This window comes from Oncorhynchus keta, chromosome 20 (genome assembly GCF_023373465.1).
Source record: "Oncorhynchus keta strain PuntledgeMale-10-30-2019 chromosome 20, Oket_V2, whole genome shotgun sequence".
In the NCBI taxonomy this organism is placed as follows: domain Eukaryota; kingdom Metazoa; phylum Chordata; class Actinopteri; order Salmoniformes; family Salmonidae; genus Oncorhynchus; species Oncorhynchus keta.
The window spans coordinates 22,875,568-22,893,227 of record NC_068440.1 but is presented as its reverse complement, the minus strand read 5'-3'; the positions used below and the strand labels follow the sequence as shown (position 1 = coordinate 22,893,227).

Here is a 17,660-nt window from a genome sequence, read left to right as displayed (position 1 = left end):
GTGTAGAGTTACTAGCTACAGTTGACGTTTACAGTTGAACTAATCTATTTCATAATGATTAAGAGTGGGAGTTTTCAATCAATTGTCAAATCTGAGAGATGCACATACAGTAGACCTATGACCACGGGCGCAACTTTGGTTTTAGAAGTGGGGGCAAATATAACTATATATATATATATATTTTTTCTCCAGTTGTGTTATACTCTAAACATCCACCCGCTCTGAGAGGTCCGCATGGTCCTAAAGCACACCATTGCCTCGTTTTTGTATTCCATTCCAATGATAAACCTGTGGGGGACAAAAATGCAATTTCATAATGTGGGGGACATATCGTCCCCGTTCCCATCCCCAGTGAAGGTTGCTCCCCTGCGCCTACCTATCCCACATTTTTATTCTAGGTCCGTTATGTCAAATATTTTCTAAATGGATTTCCCCAATGAAACACGGAAGGAGTTATATTACGCTGGCTGGGGCTGGCCAGGGCTGAACCGGGAAATTGCCCGTCACCATCGGCGAAAGCAGAGAGGAATGCCCTTCTCAAAATCTGGCTTGGTCATGTTGTCAACAGGGCATCATTGTGCATTGTCCAGAAACATACAATATATTTTTTTCCATAAAATACATTTTTGAATTTTCAAACTAGTTTTCCTTGGGAAGGCAGATAAAGCCGTTTTTGTCAAAACCAATCACCTTTGTATGTGAAAACACAGAATCCTACTCATCACTCCACATGCTTTTTTGCGTCACTGTAGTTTTGAGTCGACATCGCAGTCGGCCAGAGCGGGGCACCCGGCTCACGCCCTGGGGACAAGCTGGTAGGCAGACTGGTTCCAAAACGAATGCAATCACTTCACCCGATATAAACTCCACACACTGGGTAACCCGGGACATATAAACGAATCCCTCATTCCCAACGCTCATCTGCAGCTGACGAACCAGCATCGTTATTGCTCTTGGGTGGAACTTGCCTCTAGCCAATCAATAATATTTTTACTAGCGGCTGTTATGTTGTTGGGTTTGTTTGGTTTCTTGTGTGCCTGTCTTTGGAAGGAGAGAGCGTGATGCAAACTGGACTATAACGGACCATAACCCTCAGCAGCCGGTTAGCTTGACACACCGGTAAAACTAAGACATCGGCGAACCAAGAAAAACGATGGTTCTAAAGATTCGAGACCAGGTAGGTTGTGGGCTAATTAGCAACTATCCTAGTTAACGTTACTGAAAGAAACCGCTTGTCGTTTCGCTAAATTAGCCTACATTTGGGTCGTTTGCATGAAGTAAAAACGACTCGAAACTTATACTTAGCTAGCTATATATTTAGCTGAAGTTAAAGCCTGGTAGATATGTAAGTTATATTGCTTTAGCCAACTTATTTTTGCCAGAAAATGAGTTTGTCAAAGCATAGCTACATGGAAAGTCACCTGGCGTCATGACAGATAACTCTCAGCTGGTCAGCAACAGGTGTAAAGTCCAAAATGGGTGTTTGCACGTGAGTGTATCCAAAGGTCCTTGACACTCTACAAGTTGTTTTAGTGTACTGCCCACTCACAAGAGCATGCACCCTCTGTCTGCCAATATCCTTCCAATATACACACACTTGCCTTAACACTCCCTGTCTGTTATAGTAGGCTAGTCTATTCTCCAGTTCCTAGGGTGTTTTGATTCTTCTGAAATGTGTTTTTAGGAATACACACACCCGTGTCAATTTTAGCATGTAAATCTTGGTGGGGCAAACTCAACAACAACAAAAAATATCGATGCATGCCAGCAAAGCCACAACACTAACGGTGACAAACGGCGCCCACAAACTGTTCATCAAGGCTTATTTACTGCCTTGTAAAAAAACAAAGCTGATTTAGCACACTTCAAATCACATTTTATTGGTCACATACACATGGTTAGCAGATGTTTTTGCGAGTGTAGCGAAATGCCTCTGCTTCTAGATCTGAGAGTGCAGCATTATCTAACAGGTAATATCTAACAAATTCCACAACAAAACCTAATACACACAATCTAGTGAAGGAATAGGATAAGAATATATAAAATATGTGGATGAGCAGTGACAGAGCAGCTAAGATGCAATAGATAGTATAGAATAGATAATGTGGGATATAGTATATACACTGCTCAAAAATAAAGGGAACACTAAAATAACACATCATAGATTTGAATTAATGAAATATTCTTATTAAATACTTTTTTCTTTACATAGTTGAATGTACTGACAACAAAATCACACAAATTATCAATGGAAATCAAATTTATCAACCCATGGAGGTCTGGATTTGGAGTCACACTCAAAATTAAAGTGGAAAACCACACTACAGGCTGATCCAACTTTGATGTAATGTCCTTAAAACAGGTCAAAATGAGGCTCAGTAGTGTGTGTGGCCTCCACATGCCTGTATGACCTCCCTACAACGCCTGGGCATGCTCCTTATGAGGTGGTGGATGGTCTCCTGAGGGATCTCCTCCCAGACCTGGACTAAAGCATCCATCAACTCCTGGACAGTCTGTGGTGCAACGTGGCGTTGGTGGATGGAGCGAGACATGATGTGTTCAATTGGATTCCGGTCTTGGGAACGGGCGGGCCAGTCCATAGCATCAATGCCATCCTCTTGCAGGAACTGCTGACACACTCCAGCCACATAAGGTCTAGCATTGTCCTGCATTAGGAGGAATCCAGGAACAACCGCACCAGCATATGGTCTCACAAGAGGTCTGAGGATCTCATCTCGGTACCTAATGGCAGTCATGCTACCTCTGGCGAGCACATGGAGGGTTGTGCGGCCCCCCCAAAGAAATGTCACCCCACACCATGACTGACCCACCGCCAAACCGGTCATGCTGGAGGATGTTGCAGGCAGTAGAACGTTCTCCATGGCGTCTCCAGACTCTGTCACGTCTGTCACATGTGCTCAGTGTGAACCTGCTTTCATCTGTGAAGAGCACAGGGCGCCAGTGGCGAATTTACCAATCTTGGTGTTCTCTGGCAAATGCCAAACGTCCTGCACGGTGTTGGGCTGTAAGCACAACCCCCACCTGTGGACGTCGGGCCCTCATACCACCCTCATGGAGTGTGTTTCTGACCGTTTGAGCAGACGCATGCACATTTGTGGCCTGCTGGAGGTCATTTTTCAGGGCTCTGGCAGTGCTCCTCCTGCTCCTCCTTGCACGTGGAGGTAGCGGTCCTGCTGCTGGGTTGTTGCCCTCCTACGACCTCCTCCACGTCTCCTGATGTACTGGCCTGTCTCCTGGTAGCGCCTCCATGCTCTGGACACTACGCTGACAGACACAGCAAACCTTCTTGCCACAGCTCGCATTGATGTGCCATCCTGGATGAGCTGCACTACCTGAGCCACTTGTGTGGGTTGTAGACTCCGTCTCATGCTACCACTAGAGTGAAAGCACAGCCAGCATTCAAAAGTGACCTGCAGAACCACTCCTTTATTGGGGATGTCTTGCTAATTGCCTATAATTTCCACCTGTTGTCTATTCCATTTGCACAACAGCACATGGAATTTATTGTCAATCAGTGTTGCTTCCTAAGTGGACAGTTTGATTTCACAGAAGTGTGATTGACTTGGATTTACATTGTGTTGTTTAAGTGTTCCCTTTTATTTTTTTGAGCAGTGTATATATCTTGCATTACTTATCTCATATGTAAACATTCTTCAAGTGGTATTATTAAAGTGCCTAGTGTTCCATTTATTAAAGTGGCCAATGATATCAAGTCTAGGTGGGCAACTGCCTCTCTGTGCTAGTGATGGCTGTTTAACAATCTGATGGCCTTGAGATGGAAGCTGTTTTTCAATCTCTGTCCCAGCTTTGATGCGGGGTGAACAGGCAGCAGTTCGAGTGGATATTGTCCTTGATGATCTTTTTTGCCTTCCCATGACATTGGGTGTTGTAGGTGTCCTGGCGGGCAGGTAGTTTGCTCCCAGTTATGCGTTGTGCAGACCTCACTACCCTCTAGAGAGCCCTGTGGTTGTGGGCGGTGCAGTTGCCGTACCAGGCGGTGATACAGCCCTACAGGATGCTCTCGATTGTGCACCTGTAAAAGAGGGTTTTCGGTGACGAGCCATATTTTTTTCAGCCTCCTGAGGTTGAAGAGGCACTGTTGCACCTTCTTCACGATGCTGTCTGTGTGCATGGACCATTTCAATTTGTCGGTGGTATGTACACCGAGGAACTTTCCAGCTTCTCCACTGCTGTCCCGTAGATATGGATAGACTTGCTTAAACAAATGTGGTTTCTACTGACTATGGCATAAGTGGACAACGAGCGCATAAGAGGCAATCTGTAATTTTGATTATAAACTGGGTGGTTCATGCCCTGAATGCTGATTGACTGAAAGCTGTGGTATATCAGACCGAATACCACTGAAATGACAAAACATTTATTTATAATGCTGTAATTGCGTTGGTAACCAGTTTATAATAGCAATAAGGCTCCTTGGGGGTTTGTGGTATATTAACAATATACCATGGCTAAGGGCTGTATCCAGGCACTCTGTGCTGCGTCATGCTTAAGAACAGCCCTTAACCTTGGTATATTGCCCATATACCCACACCCCCCCCGGGTCTTATTGCTTAATTAAGACATTAATGAGCTAGGACGGATGTAGTAAATATAACTATTTGTTCAGCACTTTTGAAATGTACAGCGACAGAATTCAGAACATGGGCCATTCTTACAGTATTCTCCCAGTACATCAAGTCAGAACCATAGGATAAATAAAGGGGACATATAAACAGATAATGAAAGCTCTTAAAATATTCAATGATTACATTTCCCTAAAACAGGCTATAGGCTACATGTGCACCACCAAGTCAGAACAGTAGGCTAAATTGTGAGGGGGAAAGGGAACAATTTATTAGGGTGAGGAACATGGGCTATGAACAGCTTACCACAAAACATACACAGCATATTACATCATTTTTGCAGCAGCATACAAGACATTTTTGGACTCACCTTGATATACTGTATTCACTTCAACAGGAATATGGCATGGTGGTCCTTCGTGGGCAAATTTGGTCATCAAACTTTGTCATCAAAGTTTGGCATTCTCTGGATGTATGGTGCTTTCAAGACAACTGGGAACTCTGGGAAATAAACAAGGTTGAATCATGACGTCGGTGATCTTCAGGTCAGAGCTCTAGAAAGAGGCCTGTGTTCCCAACTTGGAATACAGAGTTGGATGACTGTTGTTTTTTTCCCCCCAGAGTTCCCAATTGTCTTGAACTCACTGAAGTCTGAGATTTCCCAGTTCTGAGTTCCCAGTTGTTTTGAATGTGGCAGAAGTCATGATGGATTGACAGCATGGCCAATGTTGAATGTTTATCCTTTTAAGCTTGGAAAAGAGACCCTTAAACCCAGAGGTGGACCACACACCCACTCCACTGAATAGCAGACTAGGGATTGCTTGCAGTTAGACACTGATTCCTTCCAAACCACTCATTGTTGAATTTGCCATTTCGTACTGATACGTTTTATATATAATTTCTCTTCATAAAATGATTTGCCATTAGATTGTCGACTTGATTCATGATGATGACTGCTAGCTTGGTAGCTAAGATTTTGAAAGTATGATGTTGACATGATCAGTCCAATCAAAGCTACGGTAGATATAACCTGATTTCATATCATTTTATCTGTGCCCAATGACCTTGAGCCTTCTTGGATGGGCACTTCTAATATAACTCTATGGCAGCACCCAAGGGGCTTGAATTTTCTAGCTCTACCTGTACATTTTGCAGTGATGTAATGTCCCCATGACTGACAGAGCACTGAGCCAATCACGGCGCAACTAGAGAACATTACCAATCCCCTGACTCAAATGTACAGTAAATGTAAACATTCATAAATTAACAGTAAACTCACAAAAGTTTCAAAAGAAAATAAACATTACAAATGTGACCGATGGGCTCGATTCGGTCTTATGTAGCAAAATTTGAAATTGTGTTTTTTACATTGGACAAAGGTTGAGACTCTAGAAAATGGTATATCATACACTACAGTTGAGGAACAATGGGAAAGTAATTATGCTTTGAAAGTTGATAGACTTGTAAACCCACTTTTGAGAAAATAGACCTGGGAATGTTTTGGTAAACCTACTGGAGAGCTCTTTGTCTACATCTATTCAGCTTCGTTCACACCCTGTTTAACCTTAGCCCCACCCATCTTTTTAAAGATTCACGTGAGGCCATGTGCTAAACAGAGTGAGTAGTGTACTAAACAACCAAATATTTCAAGACTAAATGCAGTTGTTGCAGTGACATCATGAAAACTCACAACCATGGATGAACGATTCTCCCTCTGTCACGGGTGCCATGGTTTCCCTTAGTTTGAAGATGTATAACACGCCAGAATTCTTCCATCTCCTTAGCTATCATACTCTGCTTCGAGTCTTCTTGGGTATGACGCTACAAGCTTGGCACGTGCAATTGGGGATTTTCTCTCATTCTTCTTTGCAGATCCTCTCAAGCTCTGTCAGGTGGAATGGGGATCATCGCTGCACAGCTATTTTCAGATCTCTCCAGAGATGTTCGATCGCGTTTAAGTCCAGGATCTGGCTGGGCCACTCAAGGACATTCAGAGACTTGTCCCGAAGCCACTGCTATGCTATCCTGTTGGAAGGTGAACCTTCGCCCAGTCTGAGGTCCTGAGCTCTCTGGAGCAGGTTTTCATCAAGGATCTTTCTGTACTTTACTCTGTTGATCTCTCCTTCGATCCTGACTAGTCTCCCAGTCCCTATCGCTGAAAAACATCTCCACAGCATGATGCTGCCACCACCACGCTTCACCGTAGGGATGGTGCCAGGTTTACTCTAGATGTGCATGCCTTTCCAAATACAGACAGGATCTGTGTCTTTCCAAATCATGTCCAATAAATAGAATTTGCCACAGGTTGACTCCAAGTTGTAGAAACATCTCAAGAAATGATGTTAATAATTGTTTTTTTATTTTTAATACATTTGCTAAAAGGTATAACCTGTATTTGCTTTCTTGTTATGGGGTATTGTGTGTTGATTGCTGAGGATTTTTTTTATTTAATCAAATTTTAGAATAAAGCTGTAATGTAAAAAATTCAAGGGGACTGAATACTTTTCGAAGGCGCATAGGATTTTCCCACGGTTGCTGTTCTCCCATATCCCCCGATTTTGTTATTGGGTTCAGTCCTTGGTTCCAAATATTGGGAAAGATGCCAGAGCCTAGGATTATGTTATTGAGTTGAAGTATAGGCAATTGGAATTTGTGGTAATTTCATCAACCCCACAGGCCTTTTTGGTTTGGAGGGTTTGAATTTTGTTTCTGTAGTTCATTCAGTGTATTTGGAGAATCCAGTAGGTTCTGGTAGTCTTTAATAGCTAATCCTAAGTTTTGTAAATGATCATGTATATGTTTTTCTTCTTTGTTATAGAGCACAAACAAATTGAAGTGATTTATCCATACATCTCCATTTTGTTTGTTTAGTGTGTTCCGATTTCTGCCGATTTCTGACAAGCTTTTCCTTTATTTTTTTCATATTGTATTTCTCCACTGTTTGTTGAATTCTTAGTGCCTTCAGAAAGTATTCATACCCCTTGACTTATTCCACATTTTGTGTTATAGCCTGATTTCAAATTGGATTAAATAGATTTTTATTACCCATATACACACACTACACCATATTAACAAAGTGAAAACATGTTTTTAGAAATGTATTCACACCCCTTTTCTATGACATTCCTCACTCCAAATTGAGCTCAAGTGCATCCAATTATTTTTGTTATCATCCTTGATGTCACTACAATTTGATTGGAGTCCACCTGTGGCCAATTCAATTGTTTGGACATGATTTAGGTCCCACAGTTGACAGTGCATGTCAGCAGAATCTATACCATGAAGTCGAAGGAACTGTTCGTAGATTTCTGAGATATAATTGTGATGAGGCATATATCTGGTGAAGGGTATACAACTATTTCTAGAGTGGAACTACCCAGACTCTGTCTAAAGCTTGCCGTCCGAACAAACTGAGCAACCGGGCAAGAAGGACCTTAGTCAAGTTGATGACCAAGAACCCAATGACCACTCTGACAGAAATACAGAGATCCTTGGCGGAGATGGGAGAACCTGTCAGAAGAACAACAGTCTCTACAGCACTTCACCAATCTGGGCTTTCTGGGAGTGGCCAGATGGAATCCAGTGCTGAGAAAAAGGCACATGACATCACGCCTGGAGTTTGCAACAAAGAAAGGCATGTGAAAGACTGATGATAAAGCAAAATATTCTATGGTTTGATGAGAAAGAAATGTAATGCTTTGGCCTGAGTAAAAAACACAATGTCTGGAGAGAACAAGGCACAGCTCTGTCCTTCTGTAGCTCAGTTGGTAGAGCATGGCGCTTGTAACGCCAGGGTAGTGGGTTCGATTCCCGGGACCACCCATACGTAGAATGTATGCACACATGACTGTAAGTCGCTTTGGATAAAAGCGTCTGCTAAATGGCATATATTATAAGTTCACTCATCACCCGTCTAACACCATCCCTACCGTGAAGTATGGTAGAGGCAGCATCATGCTATTGTGATTATTTTCAGCGGCAGGGACTGGGAGACTGGTAAGGATAGACGGAACAATGAATGGAGCCTAATATAGGCAAATCCTTGACTAGAACCTGCTTCAGACTGCAAACAACCTGGGGGACTGGAATGTGAAATCTTTGCCAAAGGTTAATGAACCCAAACATTCACCCAAGGCAATACTGTGAATGTCTTCAGAACAAGGATGTGAAAGTTCTTCAATGGCCCAGCTTAAAGCCCAGACTTAAATCCCTTTGAAAATCTGTGGAAAGACTTGAAAATGGCTGTTTACTGCCGGTCTCCATCTAACCTAACCCCCCCCTAGATTTGATGTCCGTGCCCCTGCGGAAATTGAGTTAGCATAATCAGAAAATCCCCATAAAAATATATTAGTTTAAGCTAGAGATCTGATGCGTCTCAATCCGCAGATGTCGCACTTCCGCATCTACGGTAAAAGGTGTCAGAGCTAGAACAGTGTTTGTCAGACCACGAAGCACCGTTACCCATCGCTCCACAAAAGCCGCGGCCCTTGCAGAGCAAGGGGAACCACTACTTCAAGGTCTCAGAGCAAGTAACGTCACTGATTGAAACACTATTTAGCGCGCACCACCGCTAACTAGCTAGCCATTTCACATCTGTTACAAATGCATATCTGTATTCCCAGTCTTGTGAAATCCATAGATTAGGGCTTAATGCATTTTAAATGGACTGATTTCCTTATGAATCATTGAAATTGTTTAATGTTGTGTTTATATTTTTGTTCAGTATATTATGACCCCTCTATGGAAAGATGAGACTCTCACGAACACATTTTGCTCCAAGACCCCCCACACACACACAACCGTCTTGGGACTTGTCTGAATTTGGTACAGCTGATCTGCCAACTTTTGTCTGCAGTGTCCGACCAGTTTGGGGTACACACTAATATGACCCCTCTCTCACGAACACGCACATGTTTTTCTCTATGATGCTCACAAGACTCATCTGAAGGTCCCCAGGTAACATTTGAACAAATGAATGGAAGTACAGAGAATCTATTGAGACTGTTTAGTGCCAAAAACAAGGGGTTAAATACTTGTCAAAAATATAATAAAAATGAAAAATCCTGATCTTAGTGCATTCGGAAAGTATTCACATCCTTTCCCTTTTTCCACATTTGGTTACGTTACAGCCTTATTCTAAAATGGATATTGATGAGGACCCATCTATGCACAATACTCCATATTTTGTATTTTTATTTATTTTACCTTTATTCAACCAGGCAAGTCAGTTAAGAACAAATTCTTATTTTCAATGACGGCCTAGGAACAGCGGGTTAACTGCCTGTTCAGGGGCAGAACAACACTTGTCAGCTCGGGGGTTTGAACTTGCAACCTTCCGGTTACTAGTCCAACGCTCTAACCACTAGGCTACCCTGCCGCCCCATAATGACAAAACAAAAACAGGTTTTATTTTTCTGAACACATTTTTTAAAAATGTATTTTAAAAAGAATATATATATATATAAGTATTTAGATCATTTGCTATGAGACTCGAAATTGAGCTAATTTGCATCCTGTTTCCATTGATTGTCCTTGAGATGTTTCTACAACTTGATTGGTTGGAGTCCAACTGTGGTAAATTCAGTTGATTGGACATGATTTGGAAAGGCGCACACACGTCAGTATGTATAAGGTCCCACAGTTGACAGTGCATGTCACAGCAAAAACCATGAGGTCGAAGGAATTATACGTAGAGCTCCAAGACCTGATTGTGTCAAGGCATAGATCTGGGGAAGGGTACCAAAAAATGTCTCAATTATTGAAGGTCCCCAAGAACACCATCATTCTTAAATGGAAGAAGTTTGGAACTACCAAGAGTCTTCCTAGACCTGGCCGCCTGGCCAAATTGAGCAATCGGTGGAGAAGGGCCTTGGTCAGGGAGTGGACCAAGAACCCAATGGTCACTGACAGAGCTCTAGAGTTCCTCTGTGGAGACGGGAGAACCTTCTTATTCGCTCTTCTTATTGGTGTCCTTTAGTTGTGGTTTCTTTACAGCAATTCAACCTTGAAGGCCTGACTCACGCGGTCTCGTCTGAACAGTTAATCTTGAGGTGTATGTTAATTGAACTCTGTGAAGCATTTATTTGGGCTGCAATTTCTGAGGCTGGTAACTCTATCTCGGTTTTCCGAGATGGCATAGCAGTTCAGACGTCTTTTGTCCTCCTCTTGTCGTGTCCTGTGTGTGTGTGTGTGTGTGTGTGTGTATATATATATATATGTGTGTGTGTGTGTGTGTGTGTGTGTGTATATATACACACACACAACTTTTTTCACATACATTTATTTTCCATCAACTCATCTTCAAAACACTCTCCTGCAACCCGCCTCACCAATTTATATTTATAGATAAGTATTATTTACCTCAAATCTGCAATCCTCCAAGAAGCTAGCCAGAAACTAGCCAGAAGCTAGCCCAGAAGCTAATCCAGTAGCTAATCAGAAGCTAGTTCAGAAGCTAGTTAGCTTCTTTACTGGCAAATCGTTAGTATTCAGCTAACCTCGGTTTGTGGTCATCAGCTATCCTTTAGCTCGAAAATCTATCGGCAGTTTTGTCCGGCGCAGCGCGGCTCGGAACGGAACATACCGGACCTTTTTTTTCTCTCCATGTCCCTGGATTTCAACTGCTCTCTGGACATTCATACCCGGATCTCACAGCTAGCTAGCTGCTATCCGTGTGACTATCTGCTTTCGTCGATTCCGGAGCAAACATCAATTACTCCGGAGCGAGCCAGCTCCGTCAATCACTCCTGGGCTGCAGTCACCTATCCGGACCCGTTTTACTGCCTACGCGGAGCCCCACCGGGCCTTCACAACTGTACTGCCGACGTTATCTACCCGAAGGAGATCCGGCTGGCTCCTCCGTCGCGACGTTACCTGAACGCCCATCTGCGGCCTGTTAACCGTTAGCTGTCTTACCGGCTGCTCTCAGAATAGACAATCGGACAATTTATTTATTTTTATTATTATTATGTTTCTTCTTGGGCCTCTATAACTATATCTATTGTTTTTATTTTTTTGTTGTTGTGTGATTTGGATTAATCCCCTCTACCACACGGAACCCCACTAATCTACTGACGGAACGCAAGAGGTGGCTAACAACAGACCTCCATCCTATACTAGCTTGCTACCGATGTCCTGGCTAGCTGTCTAAATCGCCGTGACCCCCAACCAACCTCTCCACTCACCGGACCCTTTTGATCACTCGACTAAGGATGTCTCTCCTTAATGTCAATATGTCTTGTCCATTGCTGTTCTGGTTAGTGTTTATTGGCTTATTTCACTGTAGAGCCTCTAGTCCTGCTCACTATACCTTATCCAATTTATTAGTTCCACCACCCACACATGCAATGACATCTCCTGGTTTCAATGATGTTTCTAGAGACAATATCTCTCTCTTCATCACTCAATACCCAGGTTTACCTCCACTGTATTCACATCCTACCATACCTTTGTCTGTACATTATACCTTGATGCTATTTTATCGCCCCAGAAACCTCCTTTTACTCTCCGTTCCAGATGTTCTAGACGACCAATTCTTATTGCTTTTAGCCGCACCCTTATTCTTCTCCTCCTATGTTCCTCTGGCGATGTAGAGGTGAATCCAGGCCCTGCAGTGCCTAGCTCCACTCCTATTCCCCAGGCGCTCTCTTTTGATGACTTCTGTAACCGTAATAGCCTTGGTTTCATGCATGTTAACATTAGAAGCCTCCTCCCTAAGTTTGTTCTATTCACTGCTTTAGCACACTCTGCCAACCCGGATGTTCTAGCTGTGTCTGAATCCTGGCTTAGGAAGACCACCAAAAATGCAGAAATTTTAATTCCAAACTACAACATTTTCAGACAAGATAGAACTGCCAAATGGGGTGGTGTTGCAATCTACTGCAAATATAGCCTGCAGAGTTCTGTCCTACTATCCAGGTCTGTACCCAAACAATTTGAACTTCTACTTTTAAAAATCCACCTCTCTAAAAACAAGTCTCTCACCGTTGCCGCCTGCTATAGACCACCCTCTGCCCCCAGCTGTGCTCTGGACACCATATGTGAACTGATTGCCCCCCCATCTATCTTCAGAGCTCGTGCTGCTAGGCGACCTAAACTGGAACATGCTTAACACCCCAGCCATCCTACAATCTAAACTTGATGCCCTCAATCTCACACAAATTATCAATGAACCTACCAGGTACCCCCCCCAAAGCCTTAAACACGGGCACCCTCATAGATATCATCCTAACCAACTTCCCCTCTAAATACACCTCTGCTGTCTTCAACCAAGATCTCAGCGATCACTACCTCATTGCCTGCATCCGTAATGGGTCAGCGGTCAAACGACCTCCACTCATCACTGTAAAACGCTCCCTGAAACACTTCAGCGAGCAGGCCTTTCTAATCGACCTGGCCGGGGTATCTTGGAAGGATATTGATCTCATCCCGTCAGTAGAGGATGCCTGGATATTTAAAAAAAATGCCTTCCTAACCATCTTAAATAAACATGCCTCATTCAAGAAATTTAGAACCAGGAACAGATATAGCCCTTGGTTCTCCCCAGACCTGACTGCCCTTAACCAACACAAAAACATCCTATGGCGTTCTGCATTAGCATCGAACAGCCCCCGTGATATGCAGCTGTTCAGGGAAGCTAGAAACCGTTATACACAGGCAGTTAGAAAAGCCAAGGCTAGCTTTTTCAAGCAGAAATTTGCTTCCTGCAACACTAACTCAAAAAAGTTCTGGGACACTGTAAAATCCATGGAGAATAAGAACACCTCCTCCCAGCTGCCCACTGCACTGAAGATAGGAAACACTGTCACCACTGATAAATCCACCATAATTGAGAATTTCAATAAGCATTTTTCTACGGCTGGCCATGCTTTCCACCTGGCTACTCCTACCCCGGTCAACAGCACTGCACCCCCAACAGCAACTCGCCCAAGCCTTCCCCATTTCTCCTTCTCCCAAATCCATTCAGCTGATGTTCTGAAAGAGCTGAAAAATCTGGACCCCTACAAATCAGCCGGGCTAGACAATCTGGACCCTTTCTTTCTAAAATTATCTGCCAAAATTGTTGCCACCCCTATTACTAGCCTGTTCAACCTCTCTTTCGTGTCGTCTGAGATTCCAAAAGATTGGAAAGCAGCTGTGGTCATCCCCCTCTTCAAAGGGGGACACACTCTTGACCCAAACTGCTACAGACCTATATCTATCCTACCATGCCTTTCTAAGGTCTTCGAAAGCCAAGTCAACAAACAGATTACCGATCATTTCGAATCTCACCATACCTTCTCTGCTATGCAATCTGGTTTCAGAGCTGGTCATGGGTGCACCTCAGCCACGCTCAAGGTCCTAAACGATATCTTAACCGCCATCGATAAGAAACATTACTGTGCAGCCGTATTCATTGATCTGGCCAAGGCTTTCGACTCTGTCAATCACCACATCCTCATCGGCAGACTCGACAGCCTTGGTTTCTCAAATGATTGCCTCGCCTGGTTCACCAACTACTTCTCTGATAGAGTTCAGTGTGTCAAATCGGAGGGTCTGCTGTCCGGACCTCTGGCAGTCTCTATGGGGGTGCCACAGGGTTCAATTCTTGGACCGACTCTCTTTGTATACATCAATGAGGTCGCTCTTGCTGCTGGTGAGTCTCTGATCCACCTCTACGCAGACGACACCATTCTGTATACTTCCGGACCTTCTTTGGACACTGTGTTAACAACCCTCCAGGCAAGCTTCAATGCCATACAACTCTCCTTCCGTGGCCTCCAATTGCTCTTAAATACAAGTAAAACTAAATGCATGCTCTTCAACCGATCGCTACCTGCACCTACCCGCCTGTCCAACATCACTACTCTGGACGGCTCTGAATACATGGACAACTACAAATACTTAGGTGTCTGGTTAGACTGTAAACTCTCCTTCCAGACCCATATCAAACATCTCCAATCCAAAGTTAAATCTAGAATTGGCTTCCTATTTCGCAACAAAGCATCCTTCACTCATGCTGCCAAACATACCCTTGTAAAACTGACCATCCTACCAATCCTCGACTTTGGCGATGTCATTTACAAAATAGCCTCCAATACCCTACTCAACAAATTGGATGCAGTCTATCACAGTGCAATCCGTTTTGTCACCAAAGCCCCATATACTACCCACCATTGCGACCTGTACGCTCTCGTTGGCTGGCCCTCGCTTCATACTCGTCGCCAAACCCACTGGCTCCATGTCATCTACAAGACCCTGCTAGGTAAAGTCCCCCCTTATCTCAGCTCGCTGGTCACCATAGCATCTCCCACCTGTAGTACACGCTTCAGCAGGTATATCTCTCTAGTCACCCCCAAAACCAATTCTTTCTTTGGCCTCCTCTCCTTCCAGTTCTCTGCTGCCAATGACTGGAACGAGCTACAAAAATCTCTGAAACTGGAAACACTTATCTCCCTCACTAGCTTTAAGCACCAACTGTCAGAGCATCTTACAGATTACTGCACCTGTACATAGCCCACCTATAATTTAGCCCAAACAACTACCTCTTTCCCAACTGTATTTAATTTATTTATTTATTTTGCTCCCCATTATTTTTATTTCTACTTTGCACATTCTTCCATTGCAAAACTACCATTCCAGTGTTTTACTTGCTATATTGTATTTACTTTGCCACCATGGCCTTTTTTGCCTTTACCTCCCTTCTCACCTCATTTGCTCACATTGTATATAGACTTGTTTATACTGTATTATTGACTGTTTGTTTGTTTTTACTCCATGTGTAACTCTGTGTCGTTGTATCTGTCAAACTGCTTTGCTTTATCTTGACCAGGTCGCAATTGTAAATGAGAACTTGTTCTCAACTTGCCTACCTGGTTAAATAAAGGTGAAATAAAAATAAATAAATAAAATTTAACTTATCTTCTGCAGCAGAGGTAACTCTGGGTCTTCCTTTCCTGAGGCGGTCCTCATGAGAGCCAGTTTCATCATAGGGCTTGATGGTTTTTGCGACTGCACTTGAAGAAACTTTCAAAGTTCTTGAAATTTTCTGAATTGACTGACCTTCATGTCTTAAAGTAATGATGGACTGTTGTTTATCTTATTTGGGCTGTTCTTACCATAATATGGACTTGGTCTTTTACCAAATAGGGCTGGCTTCTGTATACCACCCATACCTTGTCACAACACAACTGATTGTCTCAAATGCATTAAAGAAGGAAAGAAATTCCACAAATGAACTTTTAACAAGGCACACCTGTAAATTGAAATGCATTCGAGGTGACAACCTCATGAATCCGGTTGAGAGAATACCAGGAGTGTGCAAAGCTGTCATCAAGGCAAAGGGTGGCTACTTTTAAGAATCTCACATATAAAATATATTTTGATTTGTTAAACACTTTTTCGTTACATGATTCCATGTGTTATTTCATAGTGTTGATGTCTTCACTATTATTCTACAGTGTAGAACATAGTCAAAAAAATAAATGAATAAACCCTGGAATGAGTAGGTGAAGCAACTTTTGACTGGTACTGTATATATTTATTTCCTGGTTGTTTTTATACAGTATCTCTCTGATATAGGACAGACACTTCAGAACAAACTTCCTTTTCAATTTTTTGGGGGGAGGTCCTATCTGCTGTTCCATGTCGTGAATATTTTATTCAATGCATTTGTATGGGCTAATAGTTGTAAGGCCCCCAAAAAGTTGAGGGGTATGAATACTTTTGAAGGCACTGTAGATCCTCTAGATGGCGTCTGGTAGCTCAACATCCTCCCCGTGTGTGTGTGTGTGTGTGTGTGTGTGTGTGTGTGTGTGTGTGTGTGTGGACAGATGACCTTTATTACGAACACAGAGCAGGAACAATATATCTAATAACTCATGGCCTTTCTGACTTCCCATCCATCCATATTCCAAAACATAAGTTTGTCAGTTTTCGAGCCTCAGAAGCAGAAACCCAAATTGCATTGATTGATGCAGGACTGTGTGTGGATGTGTTCACATGAGGCTGGAGCTGGTTATTCCTATGTTACTGAATACCAATACTTACCTGTTGCCGTGGGTGTGTAGGCCTTGGGTGTGTTTGGGTACGTGTGAGCTTCCGTGTGTGAATGAGTCTTACATTACAAACACACACAGAGTCCTGTGAGTAAGCATGCCTGTTCTCTCTCACACACATCTCTTTACCTACCCATTCACACCTCCTTTGCTATGACAATCCAAATTGGGCTCCAATGCATCCTATTTCTTTTGATCATCTGTGAGATGTTGCTATATGTCAGTACACCCTTATGGGACAATGTTTCCCAGAATAGACATGTTCTGTGGTTCTTCTAACTGGTGCTGTTTTTCTGCAAACAGCCCAAATCTGGTGCTGGTAGCCCCTCCGATGTCTATACCATAGAGACAGACAGGGGACACAGACTGGTCATATGATTTAGATCTGCTCTATTGCAAGTCTTCCAACACACACAAAGCAAAGTGGGAGAATGCATGCACACATGCACACACACTGATTTAATGGGGTTTTGTGGCTAGACTAGAATGCTCCTCTAGGCTCTCAGGCTCTGCCTCCCATATGAAAACAGTTACAATAGACACACACACACTGCTCTAGTTGTCTTGCCAGTTTGTTCCAGTTTTTATAATGAGGGAATAGGGGAAGCTCAGCCACCAATGCACCAATGGGGTTACTGGCATACACACACACACTGGCATACACTTCTCTTTAAGTTCTGTGAGAGGGATAAAGCCTCTCTTCTCCTAATGGAGAACACAGCAGAGCCTTTGTGCCCGAATAAAAACACAGACCAGTACAAACCAGTACAGACCACTACAGACCAGCAGTACAGAAACTATGGACCAGACCAGTGCGGACATAATTACAGACCAGTTACATAGACCCCAGCAAGGTGTTCACGATAGACACCATTAAGGACCAGTGCAGACCACTATAAAACAGTACAGACCACTATAGAACAATACAGACTTCTACAGTGTTGACCAGTACTGCTGCACCAGATCCAGGATGTGACCTTTTTGTCAGTGCTTGTCTGTCTGGACTGAGAACAGGAGGATA

At 43.2% G+C, this 17,660-nt stretch overlaps 1 protein-coding gene across 2 annotated transcripts in view; it reads left to right on the top strand.

The window, feature by feature from the left end:
* Positions 1-799: 799 nt before the first annotated feature.
* The window catches only part of LOC118380687 (serine/threonine-protein phosphatase 6 regulatory ankyrin repeat subunit A-like), a 71,217-nt gene continuing 54,356 nt past the window's right edge, over positions 800-17,660 (top strand). Inside the window, exon 1 of one of the 2 annotated variants that reach the window (XM_052472376.1) lies at positions 800-1,177. In XM_052472376.1, coding sequence (XP_052328336.1) covers positions 1,154-1,177 — 24 coding nt within the window. In that variant the 5' untranslated portion in view covers positions 800-1,153. The remainder of the gene's footprint in view (positions 1,178-17,660) is intronic. The other variant, XM_052472375.1, reaches the window with a different exon arrangement.